The sequence below is a fragment of the Xenopus laevis genome, chromosome 1L, assembly GCF_017654675.1.
Source record: "Xenopus laevis strain J_2021 chromosome 1L, Xenopus_laevis_v10.1, whole genome shotgun sequence".
Taxonomy (NCBI): Eukaryota; Metazoa; Chordata; class Amphibia; order Anura; family Pipidae; genus Xenopus; species Xenopus laevis.
In genome coordinates this window covers 10,163,115-10,183,811 of record NC_054371.1, presented here as the reverse complement: position 1 = coordinate 10,183,811, position 20,697 = coordinate 10,163,115, and the positions used below count along the sequence as shown (strand labels likewise).

The 20,697-nt window shown below is 42.3% G+C and overlaps 1 protein-coding gene across 1 annotated transcript in view; it reads right to left on the bottom strand.

Annotated features, from left to right (window-relative positions):
* Window positions 1-587: 587 nt before the first annotated feature.
* Window positions 588-20,697, bottom strand: part of fbxo41.L (F-box protein 41 L homeolog) — a 48,061-nt gene continuing 27,951 nt past the window's right edge. The window contains exons 3-13 of the mRNA XM_018227619.2: window positions 14,671-14,878; window positions 14,482-14,555; window positions 12,707-13,056; window positions 12,150-12,370; window positions 10,159-10,274; window positions 9,430-9,582; window positions 7,402-7,497; window positions 7,009-7,127; window positions 6,587-6,745; window positions 6,259-6,374; window positions 588-3,993 (exon numbers count right to left, since the gene is read on the bottom strand). Of these exons, the coding sequence (XP_018083108.1) occupies window positions 3,931-3,993; window positions 6,259-6,374; window positions 6,587-6,745; window positions 7,009-7,127; window positions 7,402-7,497; window positions 9,430-9,582; window positions 10,159-10,274; window positions 12,150-12,370; window positions 12,707-13,056; window positions 14,482-14,555; window positions 14,671-14,878 (1,675 nt within the window). The 3' untranslated portion in view covers window positions 588-3,930. The remainder of the gene's footprint in view (window positions 3,994-6,258; window positions 6,375-6,586; window positions 6,746-7,008; window positions 7,128-7,401; window positions 7,498-9,429; window positions 9,583-10,158; window positions 10,275-12,149; window positions 12,371-12,706; window positions 13,057-14,481; window positions 14,556-14,670; window positions 14,879-20,697) is intronic.

The following is a 20,697-nucleotide window of genomic DNA, read 5'->3' as shown; positions in this document are numbered from 1 at the left end:
GTTGCTCTGCGCTGGTAAAACTGTCATGTTTACTTCAGAAAGGCTACTATAGTAGTATAGTAGTAGCCATGGGCGCAGCCATTCAAGCTGTTGGGGAAAAAAGAAAAGGTACAGGTTACATAGCAGATAATTGATAAAACACCCTTGTATTGGACAGGGCTTATCTGTTATGTTGAACTGAAGAAGCCACTCGGGTGAGTGGTGAAACATTTTCAAGAAAAACTCTTGGATTATTACTATTATGTGAGCTTTTTTAGACCTTAAATGAACTGGAATGGTTTCTAATTTAAGAAAAACACAAAATGGCAATTTTTCTGCAAAAAAAAAAATTGTAATCGATCTAATTAATCGAGTTTTCAAGCGAAACCCTCTGAAAAAAAACTCAAACACCATAAAGGCTATTAACATGTTCAAATGGTCCAAGGACCTCTGCCATTGACTTCTACATGATCATGACAGGTTTTAGATGGTGTATTTTCAGATTCGAGCAATTTACAGGGTCGAAGTATAATAAATATTGAAAAATTTGAGTTTTTTTTTAACCCAAAAAATAGATATTTGGCTCAAAGATAACCGTGGAAACTCGATTTTTCGTGGGATAGATAACTCGACCCTTAATAAATCTGCAACCTGTGCCTTTTCTTCTTTTTCTTCCTTTATTTTGGGAGCTACGATTTTCTAGACCCAAGTCAGTTAAACCTACATCTCTCTATGGCAGTGCATAGCGTTCTGACTTCCTAAATCACTTCTGCTCTGTTCAGTGGCGTGGACATAAATAACATATAAATGAGCCAGTAATAACATAGGATGTCCCTTGTGTCCCTCGTACATGACCAGGAATATCTCTTGAAGGATATTCCCACCACATTAGCTTCTATTGCCTAAATCTATAGTACAGTAAGGGACTGGTTTGCACCTAAAGCTAAAATCTATTCAAACTGCCAAAGTGCAAAATTCAGCAACAGTCTGTATTTAAACATCATTGGCCAGTGACTACTGAAACCAACCAGGCCTATAATTATCATCCCTTTAACCATATAAACACATTAGTAAATGTGAATAACCGCCTCAAGTCACGCAAATCGTTTCTTACACAGGTAGTTCTACAGAAATGACTGAATATGTCAATAGTCGTGTAACAAAACCCAATAAAAGAAGCCATATAAAGCACTCTGGCCAAAAAGGCACAAGATAGGATTGATTGCACTAAATTCTGATTGATGGACAGGCATGCGACTTACAGCAAGCGGGAGAGCTAACATGGCGCCCGAGGAGAGGCTCAGTAACTGGACGAGAGGGTCACAATTCACTTTGACATTGATCTCCAGAATTTACTTACACGGTTACTGCACAGGATTTTTCTGAGGGGAAAGAACTATAAAGACCCTACTAAATAAGACGAACATGAACGTTGCGGGCGCTGCTGACCTAAACTCAGAGGTGGCCTTGGGTTTCACTGGGTGGTCGTCTTTCACACGGGCACCGTCTGCCCCAAACTAAGGAACTAATACTGGAGGCACAGAAATCCACATATGGCCACACAAAAAACACCGCCTGGAAACAGGTCCAGAGTGGGACCAGGCCTTGTTGGTGTAACACAAAAATAAGGTATGAGAAGCCTGCAGCACAAGAAACACTCGATGTATGTAAGTGTATCTAGCCAGGCTCTTTTGATGATGGGGTCCTAGGAAAAATGTCCTTTTCTGTCCTTATTTAATATCACCACTGTTTGGAAAAGGGAAACAATCCTAAATGGACATAATGAATAATAGGAATTTTCGATAGCATCCATGTTGCTCTGGCAGAGGCCAATAAAGGAATAGTAAGGCCCAGATGTGATATTAAGGCAGACTGCTATCAGGCAGTGATCCTTCTTCACTTCGCCTTTCTTCATGATAATTAAAACTAGGCCACCACACTTTTGACTCACAGACCGCAAACAAGGCTAGAAATGTGCAGCTACTTCATACAGATCTCTTAAAACCTCTCTCTATAACACATACAGGCCTATGTTGTTGGGTGGTTTGGTCATTTTGGAAGGAAGCAACCCAGTTTCTCTCTGTGGCTCCTCATAATATTCTGGCAGATCTGCTTGGACATCAAGCAACACCAGATGTTATTGGCTGAACGGGTTACCAAGGCTATACCTAGCTGTAGCCATTTCTAAATGGGCAAATCAGACCCTCCTTGTGTGTAAAGCCAAGTTGGATACAGATTGTACAGATTGCAGGATGTGGCTGCTTGTGGTCGACATTGGACAGGATGCACTGAGCGATAGAGATATGCAGGTTGACCCGAAACCCGTGGTGACCCATGGGTTGACCATCGGTTGGGCAGGTTTGGGTTGACATTTGGCCAACCATTGTGGGTTAGGGTTGGATGCGGGTCAGACTGGGGGAGTACACTCCTCCACTGCTCCCAAAGATTCCCTCTCTTGGAACTAGAGGCGCTCACAGAAGTAGCGCACAAATTGAGATTTTGCAGGTTAGGATCGGGTTAAGGTTTTACAAGTTAGGGTCGGGTTGAGTTTTTATCAACCTACACATACTGAATGCTGATTAATTGCTAGAGGGTTATTGGTTCATCTATAAATGCTCTTTTCACGAGTAACAAGGTCATTAAAAGACACAATATTATCCATATCTTAAATAAAACAGGGCTTATATACTTAACAGTGAATACACAGAGGTATCCATGCAGGGTAGTTGTTAGTACTCCAGGTATTTGAGGGTGCTTTAAGATTTGAAGCTGCCCTGCTGCCAGGATCTACAGGGAAGTGTAAGCTAGTTAGTCTGATCCCTATCTGAATGCAAAGGTATGGCTTTGGACTTGGGTACCAGCTCCCATTCTTGCTTAGCAAAACTTTGTTCATTATTCTACTTTTCACCATAAATTGCTTTTTTACATAACGACTTTCTTGCCTCGTCTGCTCCCGTATCCTTCTATCCATAGAGATTCTTGAAAGTACATTTACATCTTTCCAGTGAAATGAACCTTCAACAAGTTTAAGAAACAAATGAAACCCAAGTGCTATTCAGAATGAAAATACTAACCTCTGCAGCCCCGCAACAGTCTATAGCCATACATGTGCGGGTAAAGGTATGGCGACTGTCCAAACAACCTATAGAATGGCTTATTAAGTTTAAGTCCAGACATTAGTAGGACACATCATGGCTCTGCACTAACAACTGCCTCCGTTCTTCTGAGGCTTTGCTACGATTTTCCACCTCTTTAATGAGCAATGTTGATGTTCATTCATTGTCGATTGACTTTATTGCCTGCAGAAGACAATGTTCTTCTATGGTCAACATGGTGGAGTTTCACACAGTGAATAAAGAAGTTGGGAGGTATCTGTCCCATTATTAGATGACTCTGCTCCTCATGCTTATAGTAAGTAAGTTCCTGTTTATATTACTATGAACATAATTTAAATTGGAACACTTGCTGGTTCCACAGCTTTTTTTTTTAAATAATAGTATATTTATATTTATAGTTAAAATATTGATATATTCATATATTAATATACAGATTTATATGTATATCTCACTTGACAGAAACACAAATAATAATAAGGTCCACACATACTTCGCAGTGCACTATGGACTTGCTTGTAACGCTACATCCGGCCCCAGGGAGCCGCACACTGAAACTGTTCCTTCTCTACTATGATACATGACCAAAAAAAGAATGGAGATTAAGAACCCTGAAGTTTGGTGTTACCAGCCAGTGTCGCAGGATAGGCCTGTGAGAGCCTTATTCTCCTCTGGGCCCGGCACAGCTTTACAGTGAAGGCGTTGAAGATATGTTTGTTTCTGTATATTTGGCAATGGTTATTAATGGCACTTCCCATGTGGAGACTGCAAAATGGAACTCTGGGCAGTTCAGAGGATCTCAGAATCACAAAAGAATACAGTCTGGTAGAAAACAGGGTTAGCAGCCTTCTTCTACTTTAATGTGTAGAATCTTGGAGAAACCAGGTCTCTTCTTGAGAGCCTAAAATATAGAAATATATGTGTGAGTCATGCTGTGATCTACTGCCCCCCCGCCCTAAAACCGAATCGTTAAATGGTTGCATCAGCCCTAGCATTCATCTTCAGCTGCCTCTAAAGTTCCTTTGTTAAAGCCCATGTAGAGAGAGATGATCCTACTTGTCTTTCCAACATGAGTTTGTTCTACTTTGAAACTGCTTAAACAAGAGTGAGAAGGTTTAGAGAGAAAGCAATAGAAGTCAGAAGAGGCTTCTCAGTCTTAGCTAAGCATTTAGACACATCTAAGGGTACATCATGACCATAAATTAATTAATAATTTCCCGGAAAACCTCTGCTTAGGAGGGGTAGATAATTTCCATAACAGTATTATTGGTTTCCTGGTGTTAAAGAATAACCATCTCGGAAGAATACATTGGTTATCTGCCAGGAACTATGTTCACCAACCTTGAAAAGGCGCACTTAAGGGAATTTAATGTTTGGCATCAATAAGTTGTGCTTCATGAGATGGACTCCCCGTTAGTAGCTCTATGGGAGAAAAACACTTTTACCCATTGTGGCCTGGCTATTAATTCTGTGTATTCCAGGGACAAAAAGTCCTTAAAGGTAAGAGATAGGTTAGGTACTTTTAAGAGGAATGGTCCTCTGACCATAGCTTCATCCAAAGCAAGTGATTGACCACCACCGCTGGTCTAAGTTGTGACTTGCTGTCTAAGCTGCAGGCAGCTTTAGAAATGTTGTTTGCTTCTTTGATTCACATGTCTCACTTGTTTTGTTAATCATAAGGAGAACCCACAACAATCCCTTCCAGAAACACGTCAGTCCAGGTTCAAACATAGGAGACCCTCCAGTATTTAATCTACGTAATAAAGAGGAGGTATATGGGGCTGTCATTAATACCAAAACATTGAATTAAAGGGCATGTAAAGGCAAAAATATAAAATTCCATTTTTACTTTCTTTAATGAAAAAGAAATCTATCTCCAATATACTTTAATTAAAAGATGTCTACAGTTTTTATCATAAACCTGACTGTATGCAGTGCAATTCCCCCTTCTTTTACTGCTGTTGATAGGAATTGTCAGACGGTCCCCAACTGCTGTGCAGGTAAACGATCATACTTTCAAATGGCAGGGGTTGCCCCCCACCTTACTTCCCAGAACTCCAGCAGCATTGTTGGATTCCCTGTAGAGATTTGTATCCAGAGACGCAGTGCACTCTCTATATTATGATTATTAATCAGTCTTGCTGTATTGGCTTCTATGGCAGATATTATTTGACTTGTGCTGTTTTGATAATTTATGACGATCCCTAAGCTTAACCTCCCAACTGAAGCCCAGACCACACTGAGCATGTGCGAGTCTTGATATTGCAGAAATGTCTAACAAAGTTACAAGATGACAGCCCCCTGTGCCAACTTTGAAAGCATAAATCATTTGTCTTATTAGGCTGCTGGTGCAGTAAGTTCATGTTTATATTTAGTATACATAATACAGCATTTCTAACATTATTCTATTTTAGACTTTAGTTGCCCTTTAAGGAGGGAATGGCCATTTGTTGATGTCATATTAAATCGGTGGCGTACCTTTTGACTGCTAAACTGATGTAAGTTGAGTTGCTTTGGGGTTATCGCTACTAAGGAAAGCTAGTTTCTTGTCTGATAGTGGCAGCAGTTACACCCCAATGTTCCTGTGTCCCAAAGTTCTGTTTTTGTGGAAATATTGAGCCAGTTTGTTTGTCAGTATAAAATGGGACTGACTAATGTACACAGCACTTATGTGAGCACTGCCAAAAAGGATAGACATCTCTGCTATCTGCATCTTAATCTCTGACCCGCTGAAAAGAAACACTGGTGGGACTCTGTAGTCTCTGGTTTCATCTCCTTTCCATGGCAGAGAAAATCCACTATCCCTCCTAGTCAACGTTCATAAAGGTTCCTAGATGTTATTGACTACTGATGGAACTGGTAAAATTCTTTTTTGTTCCATATTTCTTGTAGAAAAACTGCAAGTTTTTGGCATCAAAAGATTGCATTAAAGGCAGCTTCAGAGTAGCCAAACTAACTACCAGGCAATGGAGGCTTCATGAGCCAAAGGCAACTACTGTCACATCCAGAGGACACGCTCTCTAACGCCTAATATACTTCTCTGGAGAGAATATAGTATCATTTTGTTTTATAACAATACGCCAGAAAAAGGGGTTCTCCACAAGATTCTATTTTACCAAATGACAGTGAGATGTGAGATCATGAACCCAAACATTGGTTATTTTACCTGCAACTTGTTCACCATTTCCTCAAAAAGTTTCCTGGCCTCAGGGCTGCTGGGGTCCTTGAAGTAATCTGCAATGCCCACTTGTACCACAATGGATTTTAGGTTCCGACAGACGCCTGCAGAAGAGACGCGCAGTTACTTAGACATTGAGCACAGCGTGAGTATTCACTAAAGGATGGGGAATGGGATCAACTGGAGCTAAAATGATGGACATAAAGATGGACATCCCTTCCTTGTGCCACCAGCCACTCATTCACATGATATCACTGATGGCTGGCATGAGTGCTGCCCACCTTTCTCCTCGCCGACCCTAGAAATAAACACTTACTGTTGAAATGCAGAAGGGCTTTGGGCGTGACTGGCGTGGAAGTTAACACCAGCATCTCCAGGCCTTTCAGACCCTCCCGGCAAACCTCTGCTGCCACTTCTTGGTTGATTTCGGTCACATGATCCAGTTCTAGAACTTGCAGGCGCATGCAGTTACGGGCTGCGGAAAAGGCAGACGGGAATCAGTTACTGGAATCTGGGTATGTCAAGGGGGTGCAATTAGCAATTCATTTTTATTCTAAGGCTGAGAGCACATGTGGCATTTTTATTGCCGACACATTTCAGCTAAAGGAAAAGTTCTTAAAATGCCTCTTTCCCCTGATTGATACTGTATGTTAGCGATAATTTCCAAAACTTCACCACTTGGTTCCTGAACCTACAAAGTAAATCCACCTTTTCTATGGTATTACTACACTCACTTACCTAAAGAAGAGAGTCCCTGTACCCCACAACCAGCTCCGCCTACTCCCAGCGCTCTCAGGTGGGGCCAACATCGTCCAATCATCTGCAGGCATCGATTACTAAACCTAGTGGGCTGCTGGCTGTGAGACAGTTGAATGACAGATCCAGGTTATTTATTTTGGGCTACATGGGCAATTCATTGGCACAAACATCACCTGGAAAATCTTGCCAAAATCTTCACAATCTGACCCAAGATGAGGTACTAATGGTGCAGCCATCTGGCTGCTCCCATAAGCCTTCATGGGAGGAATTTTGTCAGAATAATATATTTTGTTTTGTTTGTAATGTATGCATTATGTTCATTCATTCAATGTCTATGGTGCAGTTACAGTACATGTCACTACTATAACTTACCAAGGATGCAATGGCGCCACCTGGAGGGAGATGATGTCTCTGCAGCCAGCCCCTAACGCCCAAATCACTTCATGACCAACTGGGTCTGTTGAACTCCTGGTTGTGAACGGAAAAGTCAACTGTAAGAGCAGCTGTGCAGAACCAAAGAAACCTGTCAAACTAGAGTTTCTGGCAGTATCTGTATGTATCAGCTGCCATTGCCCAGCAGTACCTGCATATAACAGCTGGCAGTACCTGTATGTAACGATTATCAGTACCTGTATATAACAATTATCAGTACCAGTATATAACAATTATCAGTACCAGTATATAACAATTATCAGTACCAGTATATAACAATTATCAGTACCTGTATATAACAATTATCAGTACCAGTATATAACAATTATCAGTACCAGTATATAACAATTATCAGTACCAGTATATAACAGCTGGCAGTACCTGTATATAACAATTATCAGTACCTGTATATAACAGCTGGCAGTACCTGTATATAACAATTATCAGTACCTGTATATAACAGCTGGCAGTACCTGTATATAACAATTATCAGTACCAGTATATAACAGCTGGCAGTACCTGTATATAACAATTATCAGTACCTGTATATAACAGCTGGCAGTACCTGTATATAACAATTATCAGTACCTGTATATAACAGCTGGCAGTACCTGTATATAACAATTATCAGTACCTGTATATAACAGCTGGCAGTACCTGTATATAACAATTATCAGTACCTGTATGTAACAATTATCAGTACCTGTATATAACAATTATCAGTACCAGTATATAACAGCTGGCAGTACCTGTATGTAACGATTATCAGTACCTGTATGTAACAATTATCAGTACCTGTATATAACAATTATCAGTACCTGTATATAACAATTATCAGTACCAGTATATAACAGCTGGCAGTACCTGTATGTAACGATTATCAGTACCTGTATGTAACAATTATCAGTACCTGTATATAACAGCTGGCAGTACCTGTATATAACAATTATCAGTACCAGTATATAACAGCTGGCAGTACCAGTATATAACAATTATCAGTACCAGTATATAACAGCTGGCAGTACCAGTATATAACAATTATCAGTACCAGTATATAACAGCTGGCAGTACCTGTATATAACAATTATCAGTACCAGTATATAACAGCTGGCAGTACCTGTATATAACAATTATCAGTACCTGTATGTAACAATTATCAGTACCTGTATATAACAATTATCAGTACCAGTATATAACAGCTGGCAGTACCTGTATGTAACGATTATCAGTACCTGTATATAACAATTATCAGTACCTGTATATAACAGCTGGCAGTACCTGTATATAACAATTATCAGTACCAGTATATAACAGCTGGCAGTACCTGTATATAACAATTATCAGTACCAGTATATAACAGCTGGCAGTACCTGTATATAACAATTATCAGTACCTGTATGTAACAATTATCAGTACCTGTATATAACAATTATCAGAACCAGTATATAACAGCTGGCAGTACCTGTATGTAACGATTATCAGTACCTGTATGTAACAATTATCAGTACCTGTATATAACAATTATCAGTACCTGTATATAACAGCTGGCAGTACCTGTATATAACAATTATCAGTACCTGTATATAACAATTATCAGTACCAGTATATAACAGCTGGCAGTACCTGTATGTAACGATTATCAGTACCTGTATGTAACAATTATCAGTACCTGTATATAACAGCTGGCAGTACCTGTATATAACAATTATCAGTACCAGTATATAACAGCTGGCAGTACCTGTATATAACAATTATCAGTACCTGTATATAACAGCTGGCAGTACCTGTATATAACAATTATCAGTACCTGTATATAACAGCTGGCAGTACCTGTATATAACAATTATCAGTACCTGTATATAACAGCTGGCAGTACCTGTATATAACAATTATCAGTACCTGTATATAACAGCTGGCAGTACCTGTATGTAACAATTATCAGTACCTGTATATAACAGCTGGCAGTACCTGTATGTGACAGCTTGCAGTGCCCGGCAGTAACAGCTGGCCAGCCAAAGGGAACGGTCAGTCAGTACATTGGGACATAGTGATATACGCAGAATAAGCAGGTTCCCTCCTGTCGCTTTAAGCAGAGTCTCCAGCCCGACCTCTAGGCAGCCTCTAGGAACGGGCAAGAGGTATAAAATCTTGGTTAATCTATGGATAAACCTTTTGGAATGAGAATAGTCATTAAGTTTCTCTGTGTCCAAACTGCCCTACGGTCTATGCATGGGAATCAGCCCTTTGTGTGATGAGGACACTTACTGTAGCTGAAATACACACAGACAATAAAATGTAAAGTACAATACAGAAAAGTACAGTGAGTAGTATAAGAATCCTAATTTCCTGTTTTAACGTAATTACTTTCTGCAGCCTCTATATACCCAAGCACCAGGAGAGGGAGGATTAGGAGCGCTCCTATTCACTAGGAAAGTAACAGAGATGAGAACATGAGGTGCTAGTGCCAACTACTCACTCCACCACCCCTGGAGCTACTAATCCAGACTGATGGTTCTACCATGTATATGACCTCTAGCCAACAGTACTTTATAACTGGGCTGCCCCAACTATATGCTACTATGTGTTCACCCGACTCCCGTTAAAAAAAGCAACACTTGGTTCCATTCAGCGGTCAAGTACCCAATGGTCACCTTCACCCAATGGGAGTGTTGATAGGAAAGCTTGCGAGGGCCTCACCGTGTGCTTTTCATGTACTCCTCCTTGGTCTCCTTCCTCCCTCGCTGCCGAGGTTTGAGGTTCTGTAGGGTCAGCGAGTGGGTCTGAGTGCACCACTGGGAGAGGGTTACCAGGAACTGCAACGAAAAGAAATGACATGGGAGACAGACATTGGAGCCAAAGAGTGGGTGCAGAATCTCAAGAGATGGAGAATGGGCTAAACCTGGAGTATTGGGACATTTACCCAGCAAAGCCAAATCTATAAATAACCATTCATTTTATAACTGGAGTGATACTTAATCTCACTATAGTGGCCTGATTGGTTCCTTACAACCTATAGAAAGAGAGAGTAATGGCTCAGGCTGATAAGTCTCTTTTACTGACTAAAGTCCCCAGCAATTGGATATTGATGTCTCTGAGAGATGTGCTGTGAGAGATGCTCATAGACTCCTATTACATGGATCAGGAGTGTCAGGAGAGAGAGGAGTCACGGGGGGTAGAAGGGACTGCAGCTAACGTTTGTATAGAGACAGATAAGTACGAGAGTGCTGGAAGGACAGAAACGATAGGAAAGATGAGAGGTGAATGAAATGAGAGATACAGATCATTTAATAGGGGCTGGGGAGTGGGGTAAAGAGCAAAAAGACGGATGGCTGGATTGGGACCAATTAACGGAGATGGATGTTGGTTGGACGCAGTAATTGGATGAACTGTCAATGCTTAGCGGATGGAGCAGCAGAGACAGCCACTGAGAGATGATGCTACAATCATTCACTGCCCTACGTTTTAACCCTGTCCCATGGTTGCACATGACAATAAAATAGAAATCAATTTGGGTAACAGAGCTGTTTGCCATATCTACTGAGCTGGGCACTCATTGGTCACATTCTATGTCAGACTGAACAGCAGTTGCCATAGTAACTTCTCTGCTCAGAAACCTGCAACTGGGAAGCCAAATAAGGAAGCGAGGGCAACACAAACTGCTGGTCTGATGGACTGGTATAAAGTGAGGCCAGTGCGGTATTAGTGAATTGCACGAGTGCACTGGTTTATCACATGTATAACGTGAGCCTGCCCAGCTTGGACCATTAACTGCACTTGAGCTGCACCTTGCAGACAGACAGACAGACAGACCGCAGCTACTCTTTCGCCTTGACAAAGCTTCTACGCAAAACGCGCGTCGGCGTTCTTTGAAAATTGGTCTCCTGAGAAAATATTCTTATTCTGATGAAATACTTCCCCTAGGGAAACAAACTGGTCATAATATATTGGATGTGGGCTGCAATTCTGGTCTAATCCTCTTTTCTTTACCACTTCTCAATCTTCCTTCCCTTCTAAGGGGTCGTGGGTTTGTGGCTTTTTAGGTTTATTTAGCCTCTTTTAAATTTCTAGGGCAAGTTAAATAACAAGGCCACAGCTCCGGTTACTATGCCTTTACTTTGTGGTGTCCCAGGCCTTAGAAACAAAAATAGGCAGTTAGATTTTGGGACAACTCCACCCTCTATTTTTTCAATTTTCTATGAATTTTATCTATGGATTGTGACTTTTTAACCCACACTATATTTTAGGTCAATTTTCAATTATTCCTTTTTAACTAGTTAATTAATTACCAAGTTTAATTTTTACCGGTAGAATTTAAATGCAACATTAATTTGCTAACTCTGCTGATTAATTGAGACTTGTTAATTAATTAATTAATGCATTTGTCTATTAAGGGGTGGCATTTGAATGAATTGGTGGGGTAATATACCCTTCTAGTTTAGGAACAATCAACTTTCTTTATAACCAGCCTTTGCGGCTGACTGATTTCACATGATATATTTGCACTTTACTTAATTTATTAGATCACCTCCTTATCAATTAGCATTATAATTATTAACTACCTCATTCTTTCAACTTAAGGTTTTAATTAACTTGGTATCAATACAGTAATAACTATTTGGTGGGTTTTCTTTCTCTAATCTAAAAAATTGTTAGACTGCAGCTACTTATCACCCCTGCCTGTCACCTACCTTTGGGGACACCCTGGCATTCTCCAGGAACACTCGAGTCCATACGGCCGGATGTCGAGCCACAAATTTCCAGTCTCTGCTGACTTCAGCCGCCCGCAGCAATGTCTTGGTATCGAGGTAGGTGAAGATGCAGAACAGAGCCGCCCTCATCTTTAGGATCTCGGGGCTGATCACCTCGTTGGAACGAGAAGGACTTCCCTTCTCCGGCCTCTGGATCCTCCCTGCACATTTCAAGCACACACTGCTTAAAGGCAAGGGATATGTATCAGCATTACATACAGGACTAAAGAACCTTTGCTGTATTGTTATTTTGTTTGCTTTCTTTCTTTAAAAAAGGTACAATATTTTCATAAAATATTTTATTTAAGCATCAGATCGCTGCTACAAGAATCTACCACTTCCTGCCTTTTAGCCACGCCAGTGGGCGGTGCTTCATTGTGACTGACATGCGACCTGCTGAATGGTTGCTAAGCAATACATACCCCATGGTTTAGAACCATATACGTATCAGAGTTTAGCCGCAGACATTTGGATACATATCCACATACAGCACCCACCTTTGGGCTTGCAGCCTCCTGATGCCCGGCTGGAGTTGAGCTCTGCAGACCCAACGCTCTCCTGCTCCCAAACTTCTGCCTCCGACTCAGTAGTCCTGGATCCCACGTCAGAGATGTCCCCATCTTCCCCTTCTGTGCTGTTCCTGTAGGGGCGCCGGTGCCAGTTCTGTAATGCCTGTCTGCGCAGTCCTGAGCTCCGACTATTGCTCCTCTCAAAGCTGCTGTCTGCTCCCTGGTTATTCACCGTGTATCGGGGACCCTCCAAACTGTCCTCGCCCCCTGCCTGCTCCGCACCATCACTTTCATAACACCCGGAGCTCTGGGATACAGTTTTTACTCTGTTGGAGGCCCTGGGCCATGGAAAGAAAATCACATTTTGTTTTTGGAATTTTCATTTACGGTATATATATATATAGAGAGAGGGAGAGAGAGAGAGAAATACAAGAGTCCTCTGCACTCAACCCATTATCAATATATTTAAGACAGAGACATTTTGTGCTACTGCTACTGAAAAATGCCTTACCCTTTAAACAACACAGGGATTGTTTGTCCATATATTGCAATATATTTAAGCTGAACAACTACGTCAAAGCAGCTTTGAAAGCAGCAAGTAAGTTGCAGGTAAAACTTAGTCCCTTTGTAAAATGTATAATGAAGCAATAGAATTCTTAATGAATCAGATGAAAATTAAGCGTAGGACTGGCCAGATATGGGATGACTTTGATGTAGTTGTTCAGCTTAAATATATTGCAATATATGGACAAACAATCCCTGTGTTGTTTAAAGGGTAAGGCATTTTTCAGTAGCAGTAGCACAAAATGTCTCTGTCTTAAATATATTGATAATGGGTTGAGTGCAGAGGAATCTTGTATTTGTCTATATGTATTTTGTGGTCACAGCCTCATTGCACCCCCGCCTAATGGTTTTAATAATTAGTGGTGAGCACAACTTTCCCTTGTTTGTTATATATATATATATATATATATATATATATATATATATATATGCCCCACCCCCAGGTTTCCAAACAAAAGACTAAGAGGGTTATTTACTAATATCTGAATTTATCTCATAATTTCAAAAAAAAAAAAAGCTCGACCAAACTCCCATCCCCAATTTTGCCTTATTTATTAATACAACTGGAATTAATCGGATTGGGGAAAAAACATGATAAAATCGTGCAAAAACCCGAATGGCTTGATTTTTTTCGGTCTTTTCTCCTGAATCGATCAGGTTTTCAGGCTAAACCCAGTGCAGACCACAATGACTTCCAATTGGGTTAGGGATCTCTCCCATATGACAGGTCTGAGATGGCAGATTTACAGATTGGGGCTTTTTGAAGCTTTGGGGTATAATAAATCTTGAACAATTTGAGTTCTTTGAGTTTTTAGAGAAAAAAACCTTGACCAGAAAAAAAAATGAAGTTTAGTAAATTGAAGAATTATTAGAGTGACTGTGTAAGATTGATGGGAAGCTGCTCCTGCAAGTTTTTGTGATCTGCACTGGGTTTTGCCAGAAAATCCGACCAATTCTGGGTTTTCAGGCTCAACCCAAAGCAGACCCCAATAATCTGCAATTGGGATAGGGACATCTGCCATTGACTTATACATAGTTATACATGACGTGAGATGGTGGATTCTCGGATTCTGGATTTTTGCTGCATCAGGGTATAATAAATCTAGGGAAAAAAAAATTTCCACGAAAAATGTGTTTTGTCCAAAAAACCTAAACCAGAAAAAAAAAGTTTATTTAGTAAATAATCCCTTAAGTCTTACCCAATGGAAGAGGAGCGCTGATTGTTAGCGACTGAGTAAGAGCCATGGGAAGCTGCTCCAACATGTCGGTCCCTCTGCAGAAAGAAAGAAACAGATGCATTGTGGGTAATTTCCAAATTGTAAGGGTCCAATTCAGCAATCCACTCTTAACAGGCCGGTGGGAATACAATACAGGGGGTGACCTAATACCTGTCTGGGGGTCTCCTTGTACCCGGTCACACTGCATCTGCCCAAACTGCCATTGGGGGTGGAGCCACAACTGCTGATGATCTGGAGCTGTTTCTCCGCCCTGTCGGCTCGGTCCAGGAGCTCCTCGATGAACTGCTGCAGCCGCACCTTGGCGTTCGCTTCCCGACTCGCCGTCTCCTTCAGGAAAAGGTCGATCTCTGACACCTCCCTGTTGGAGAGATTGACTATTGACATATTGCCATGGTTTCTGGATTCTTTCTGGATCTATCCAAAGCCCAGTATGGCGCCCCCTATTGCTTACTAAGGTACAAAGCTCTGATTCTCTGTACTTTCTCTTCCTGGGCTGCTCTCTTACCCATGGTCAGACAGGAGGCAGAACCAAGACCCGAATGAGAAGCTCACCCATGTATATACATATTGAGCAAGCCCCGGTCATGTATTAACTGATTACATTTTAATGGATATCATATGATCTTATATAGAAATGCAAGTTGAAGGAAAGGGTTCCCCGACTCTGGCACAGGCTCATGGATTGTACATGCTGCGGCACACAAAGGGTTAGGGAATTCTCTGTATGGATTGTCATATTAATGGCAGCAAGAGACGAGCCCATCTGTGGCTAATGGTAGCACAAAAGGGGCACACTCTGTCATGTTATGCAAAGCTCTTATCTACTTTTTATCCTTTATATCAGGGATCCCCAACCTTTGTTACCCATGTGCCACATTCAAAAATAAAAAGAGTTGGGGAGCAACACAAGCATGCAAAAACCTCCTGGCGAGCCAAATAAGTGTTGTAATTGGCTATTTGGTAGCCCCTTCATGGACTGGAAGCCTACAGGAGACTCTTTTTTGCAGGACTCTTGGTTTTTATACAACCAAAACTTGCCTCCAAGCCTGGAATTCAAAAATAAGCTCCTGCTTTGAGGCCACTGAGAGCAAAATCCAAGGGGTTGGTGAGCAACATGTTACTCATGAGATACTGGTTGGGGATCACTGCTTTATATCCTTCTTTATATCCTCACGGCTCAAGCATCAGCCGCGTCACCCTATTACTTATTGAGTGTCTGCGCTCATTACTTATACATTAAATCAACACTTCACCATTGGAACGACAGATAAAAAAAAGGAGGTGAAACAAACATCCTGTTGTGGCGCAATAACAAACATATCGTTAGCAGGTACAGAAATAAACAACCAAAATAAGCCCTTCATCACCCTCATCCCCATGAGCTTCCTCCTCCTAAATGTAATGACAATCCCTTCATTGGCACAAGTGTTTCTGGGTTACAGCAAACATTTAACTGGGTCACGGGGAACCTTTATGGGCACAAGGAAGGAACACTGGGAGCAGATATATGGCAGGTATTGCTGGGATTCAAGTCGGGGACCTTTGGTTTTCTGGCTCAATAGAGTAGAGTTACTCGCTATGTGTTACCTGGTCTCTGCAGTCCCACCCCAGCTACAGTCTGATTGGCCTCTCCAGCCCCAGCTGCTGCCTAGTTGCAATCAGCCAATCAGGGCTGACTCTTCCCTATTTAAGGGCAGCACTTAGACCACTCCTTGCCAGAGCATTACATTGTTTCTCCCCAGTACTGTGGCAGTGCCCCTAACTAGGTAGTTCTAACTCTTTTCCCTTATTATTCCTCCTTGCCTTTGTCTGCCTGTCCTTGTCTAGTCTTGTCTTGCTTTACCCTATCTTGTACCTTCCCAGCCTTCACCTTGATCTGACCATTGCCTGTTCTCATTTCCTATTCCACCTTGTACCTTTCACTCAATTTATCTTGTACCTGCCTTGCCGGTTCCTGCTCTGCCTTGTACCCTGTCTTGTTGCTTCTCTAGTCTCCCTCTGCTCTCTTGCTATCCAGTCTCCCTCTGCTCCAGTCCTCTCCCACTATCCTGCTCTCCAGTCCTCTCCCGCTATCCACTCTAGTCTCCTTCTGCTCTAGTCTCCCTCTGCACTCTATCCCCCCTCTGATCTGATCTACGCTTGCACTAACCTGCCCCATCCAGTCTGTATCCTGTACTCCCACTGTCTTGTCCCCCGATCTACGCCCTCTTCATCCAGTCTGGTCTTGACCTTCGCCTGCTCCGTCCTGTTTCACTCAGCACCTGTTCCAGTTCGTCTACACCAGGGATCCCCAACCTTTTGAACCCGTGAGCAACATTCAGAAGTAAAAGGAGTTGGGGAGCAACACTAGCATGAAAAATGTTCTTGGGGTGCCAAATAAGTGCTGTGATTGGCCACTTAGTAGCCCTTATGTGGATTGTCAACCTACATTGAGGCTTTGTTTGACAGTGTACCTGGTTTTTATGCAACCAAAACTTTCTCCAAGCCTGGAATTCAAAAATAAGCACCTGCTTTGAGGCCACTGGGAGCAACATCCAAGGGGTTGGAGAGCAACATGTTGCTCACGAGCTACTGGTTGGGGACCACTGGTCTACACCCTCGTCTCCCTGATTCTGCCTTTACCTTTGTGTTCTGTGGACACAGCCAGTCCCTCCCTAAAGGACTCGCCTTCTCCCTTCAGTCTCTACAGCGCCCCCCTACCTAATCCTCGACAATATATATTGTGAGTAATTACCTGTTATATAATCACAGCCTCGTCCCTGAATAGAACTGTGTATCATCTCTCCCTACTATATCCCCACTGTTACTATAGACACCATCTCTCCTTACTATACCTGCTATCCCACAGTCACACTCCCTTCCCAGAGACTATTATCCACTGTTACTATAGACACCATCTCTCCCTACTATACCTGCTATCCCACAGTCACACTCCCTTCCCAGAGACTATTATCCACTGTTACTATAGACACCATCTCTCCCTACTATACCTTCTATCCCACAGTCACACTCCCTTCCAAGAAGGGACTATTATTGTCATGGGTTGTATGGGATCTCTCTGTACAGACTATGAGCAAACTTAGGGACTGTTCCTGCTGAATTGTGCTTAGTACAGGGAATACCTATGCTGCCATAGTTTTATGGGATCTCTCTGTACAGACTATGACCAAACTTAGGGACTGTTCCTGCTGAATTGTGCTTAGTACAGGGAATACCTATGCTGCCATAGTTTTATGGGATCTCTCTGTACAGACTATGAGCAAACTTAGGGACTGTTCCTGATGAATTGTGCTTAGTACAGGGGAATACCTATGCTGCCATAGTTTTATGGGATCTCTCTGTACAGACTATGAGCAAACTTAGGGACTGTTCCTGCTGAATTGTGCTTAGTACAGAGGAATACCTATGCTGCCATAGTTTTATGGGATCTCTCTGTACAGACTATGACCAAACTTAGGGACTGTTCCTGCTGAATTGTGCTTAGTACAGGGAATACCTATGCTGCCATAGTTTTATGGGATCTCTCTGTACAGACTATGAGCAAACTTAGGGGGCTGTTCCTGCTGAATTGTGCTTAGTACAGGGAATACCTATGTTGCCATAGTTTTATGGGATCTCTCTGTACAGACTATGAGCAAACTTAGGGACTGTTCCTGCTGAATTGTGCTTAGTACAGGGAATACCTATGCTGCCATAGTTTTATGGGATCTCTCTGTACAGACTATGAGCAAACTTAGGGGGCTGTTCCTGCTGAATTGTGCTTAGTACAGGGGAATACAATGTTGGTGTTGTACAATTATTCTGAAGTTGGCAGACAGACTTGGGATCTCTGTCATGTTCCAGAAGTAGATTTGCATGTTCACACCTCTGAGGGTATAAATATATATTCTTCACAGGCGTTCTGAGAAGAGCCATGAAATAGAAACTTTTGTCACCTGAATCACACTTGCGTCAAGCTGATCAGGCGCCAAAGCAAATGCATGGGGGAAGCTGAAGAGTTGAGTACCAATAAGAGCTGTCTGGGGGCTGCAGATAGGGGTGAATGCACTGGGTCACCTACAGCAGCATTTCTAGGAAGGAAGGTATAACAGGGCGATACAGAGACAGTAGGGCAAGATGGGAACCATAGGACAAGGATGGAGACAGTAGGGCAAGATGGAGACAGTAGGACATAATGTAGACAGTAGGGCAAGATGGGTATAGTAGGACAAGATGGAGACAGTGGGCAAGATGAAGATAGTAGGACAAGGATGGAGACAGTAGGGCAAGATGTAGCCAGCAGCACAAGAGTGGAGACAGTAGGACATAACGTAGAAGGTAGGGCAAGATGGGTATAGTAGGACAAAGATGGAGACAGTAGGGAAAGGGTGGAGACAGTAGGACAAGATGGAGAAAGTAGGACAATGATGAAGACAGTAGAGCAATATAGAGACAGTAGGACAAGGGTGGATACAGTAGGACAAGGATGAAGACAGTAGGGCAAAATGGGAACCATAGGACAATATGGAGACAATAGGACAAGGGTAAAGACAGTAGGGTGAGATGGAGAGAGTAGGGCAAGATGAAGACAATAGAGAAATATGGAGACAGCAGGACAAGATGTAGGGAAAAGGTGGAGACAGTAGGACAAGGGTGGAGACAGCAGGGCAAGATGTAGACAGTAGGGGAAGATAGTAAAGTAAGTAAGACTGTATATTGGTGTGCCTTTCTTGCAGCCTTTCATTATCCTATGACATCTCACAAATTCAGTTTTGCTGTAAAGTCCTGTTTGTTAACTAACAGCTGCTGTGCATGAGCCTTCATTAAATGAGTGTATGCATTTGCACTGGCAAAGCTTTGCATGAAACACCCAGTTAATTATACATCTAATCTCCCTTCCCAACACTCACAGGGTGGCACAGAACCAATGTGTGTTAATGTGCTGAGAGCCTTGCCAGCTTGTTCTGCTTGAGATGTGCTGAATGTTGTGTGTAGCTGGTGCTCTCATTAGAGAAACACGTTTTCATGGAGTACATAATGCCAGTTTGCTGGTACTAAACATAGAGTCTGTACTACCCACAGCTAGTTACTGACATGCCACGAGAGTAACAAACTAACATTATTATGTTGTTACTATTAGCTCATATTTAAAAGCACCAACAGGTGCCACAGTGCTGTAAGTTGTACACATCAAGCACAAAGATTAAAGACAAATACTTACCAATACGCACATCAGAAAGGACACGGTCACAAAGTGTCAGAGACAGTAGCGTAACTACCAGGGGAGCACGGGGTGCAATTGGACAGGGCCTCCCGGCAGATCGCACCCCACTGTAGTCACAAACAAAATCGACGTGAAGGGGGGTGGGGGGGCTGCATGGCCCGCACCAGGGCCCTCCCCCACCTAGTTAGGTTACTGGTCAGAGAATTGGGTTGAGAATATGTGTTACAAAGCAAACACCATTCTGTGACACTAAATAGGTGACTCACGAAAAAGCTCATTAGAATGATGTGACTGTGCTACTGTTGCACAGCTCTCTCTGGGGTCAGCTTTATGTGAGGGTGGAAGGAGGATTAAATAATAGGTGTAGGTGAGATTTTAGGGTGTGGGTGTAAGTCTGCTTGTAGATGAGAAGAAGAACAATACGGGTGTGGGGGATATGAGAGGGCAGAGGAGGAGTATGAGTGTGGGGGATATGATGAGAAAAAGAAAGAGTTTGAGTGTGGGGGATATGATGGGGAATAGGAAGAGAATGAGTGTGGGGGATATGATGGGAACGAGGAAGAGTATGAGTGTGGGGGATATGATGGGGAAGAGGAAGAGTATATGAAGGGAAAGAGGAAGAGTTTGAGTTTGGGGGATATGATGGGGAAGAGGAAGAGTATATGAAGGGAAAGAGGAAGAGTTTGAGTTTGGGGGATATGATGGGGCAGAGGAAGATTATGCATGTGGGGTATATGACGGGAAAGATTAAGAGTATGAGCGTAGGGGATATGATGGAAAAGAGGAGGAGTATATGAAGGAAAAGAGGAGGAGGAGTATGAGTGTGGGGGATATGATGGGAAAGAGGAAGAGTATGAGTGTGGGGAATATGATGGGGAAGAGGAAAAGTATTTGAAGGGAAAGAGGAAGAGTATGAGTATGGCGGGATATAATGGGAAAGAGGATGAGTATGAGTGTGGGAGATATGATGGCAA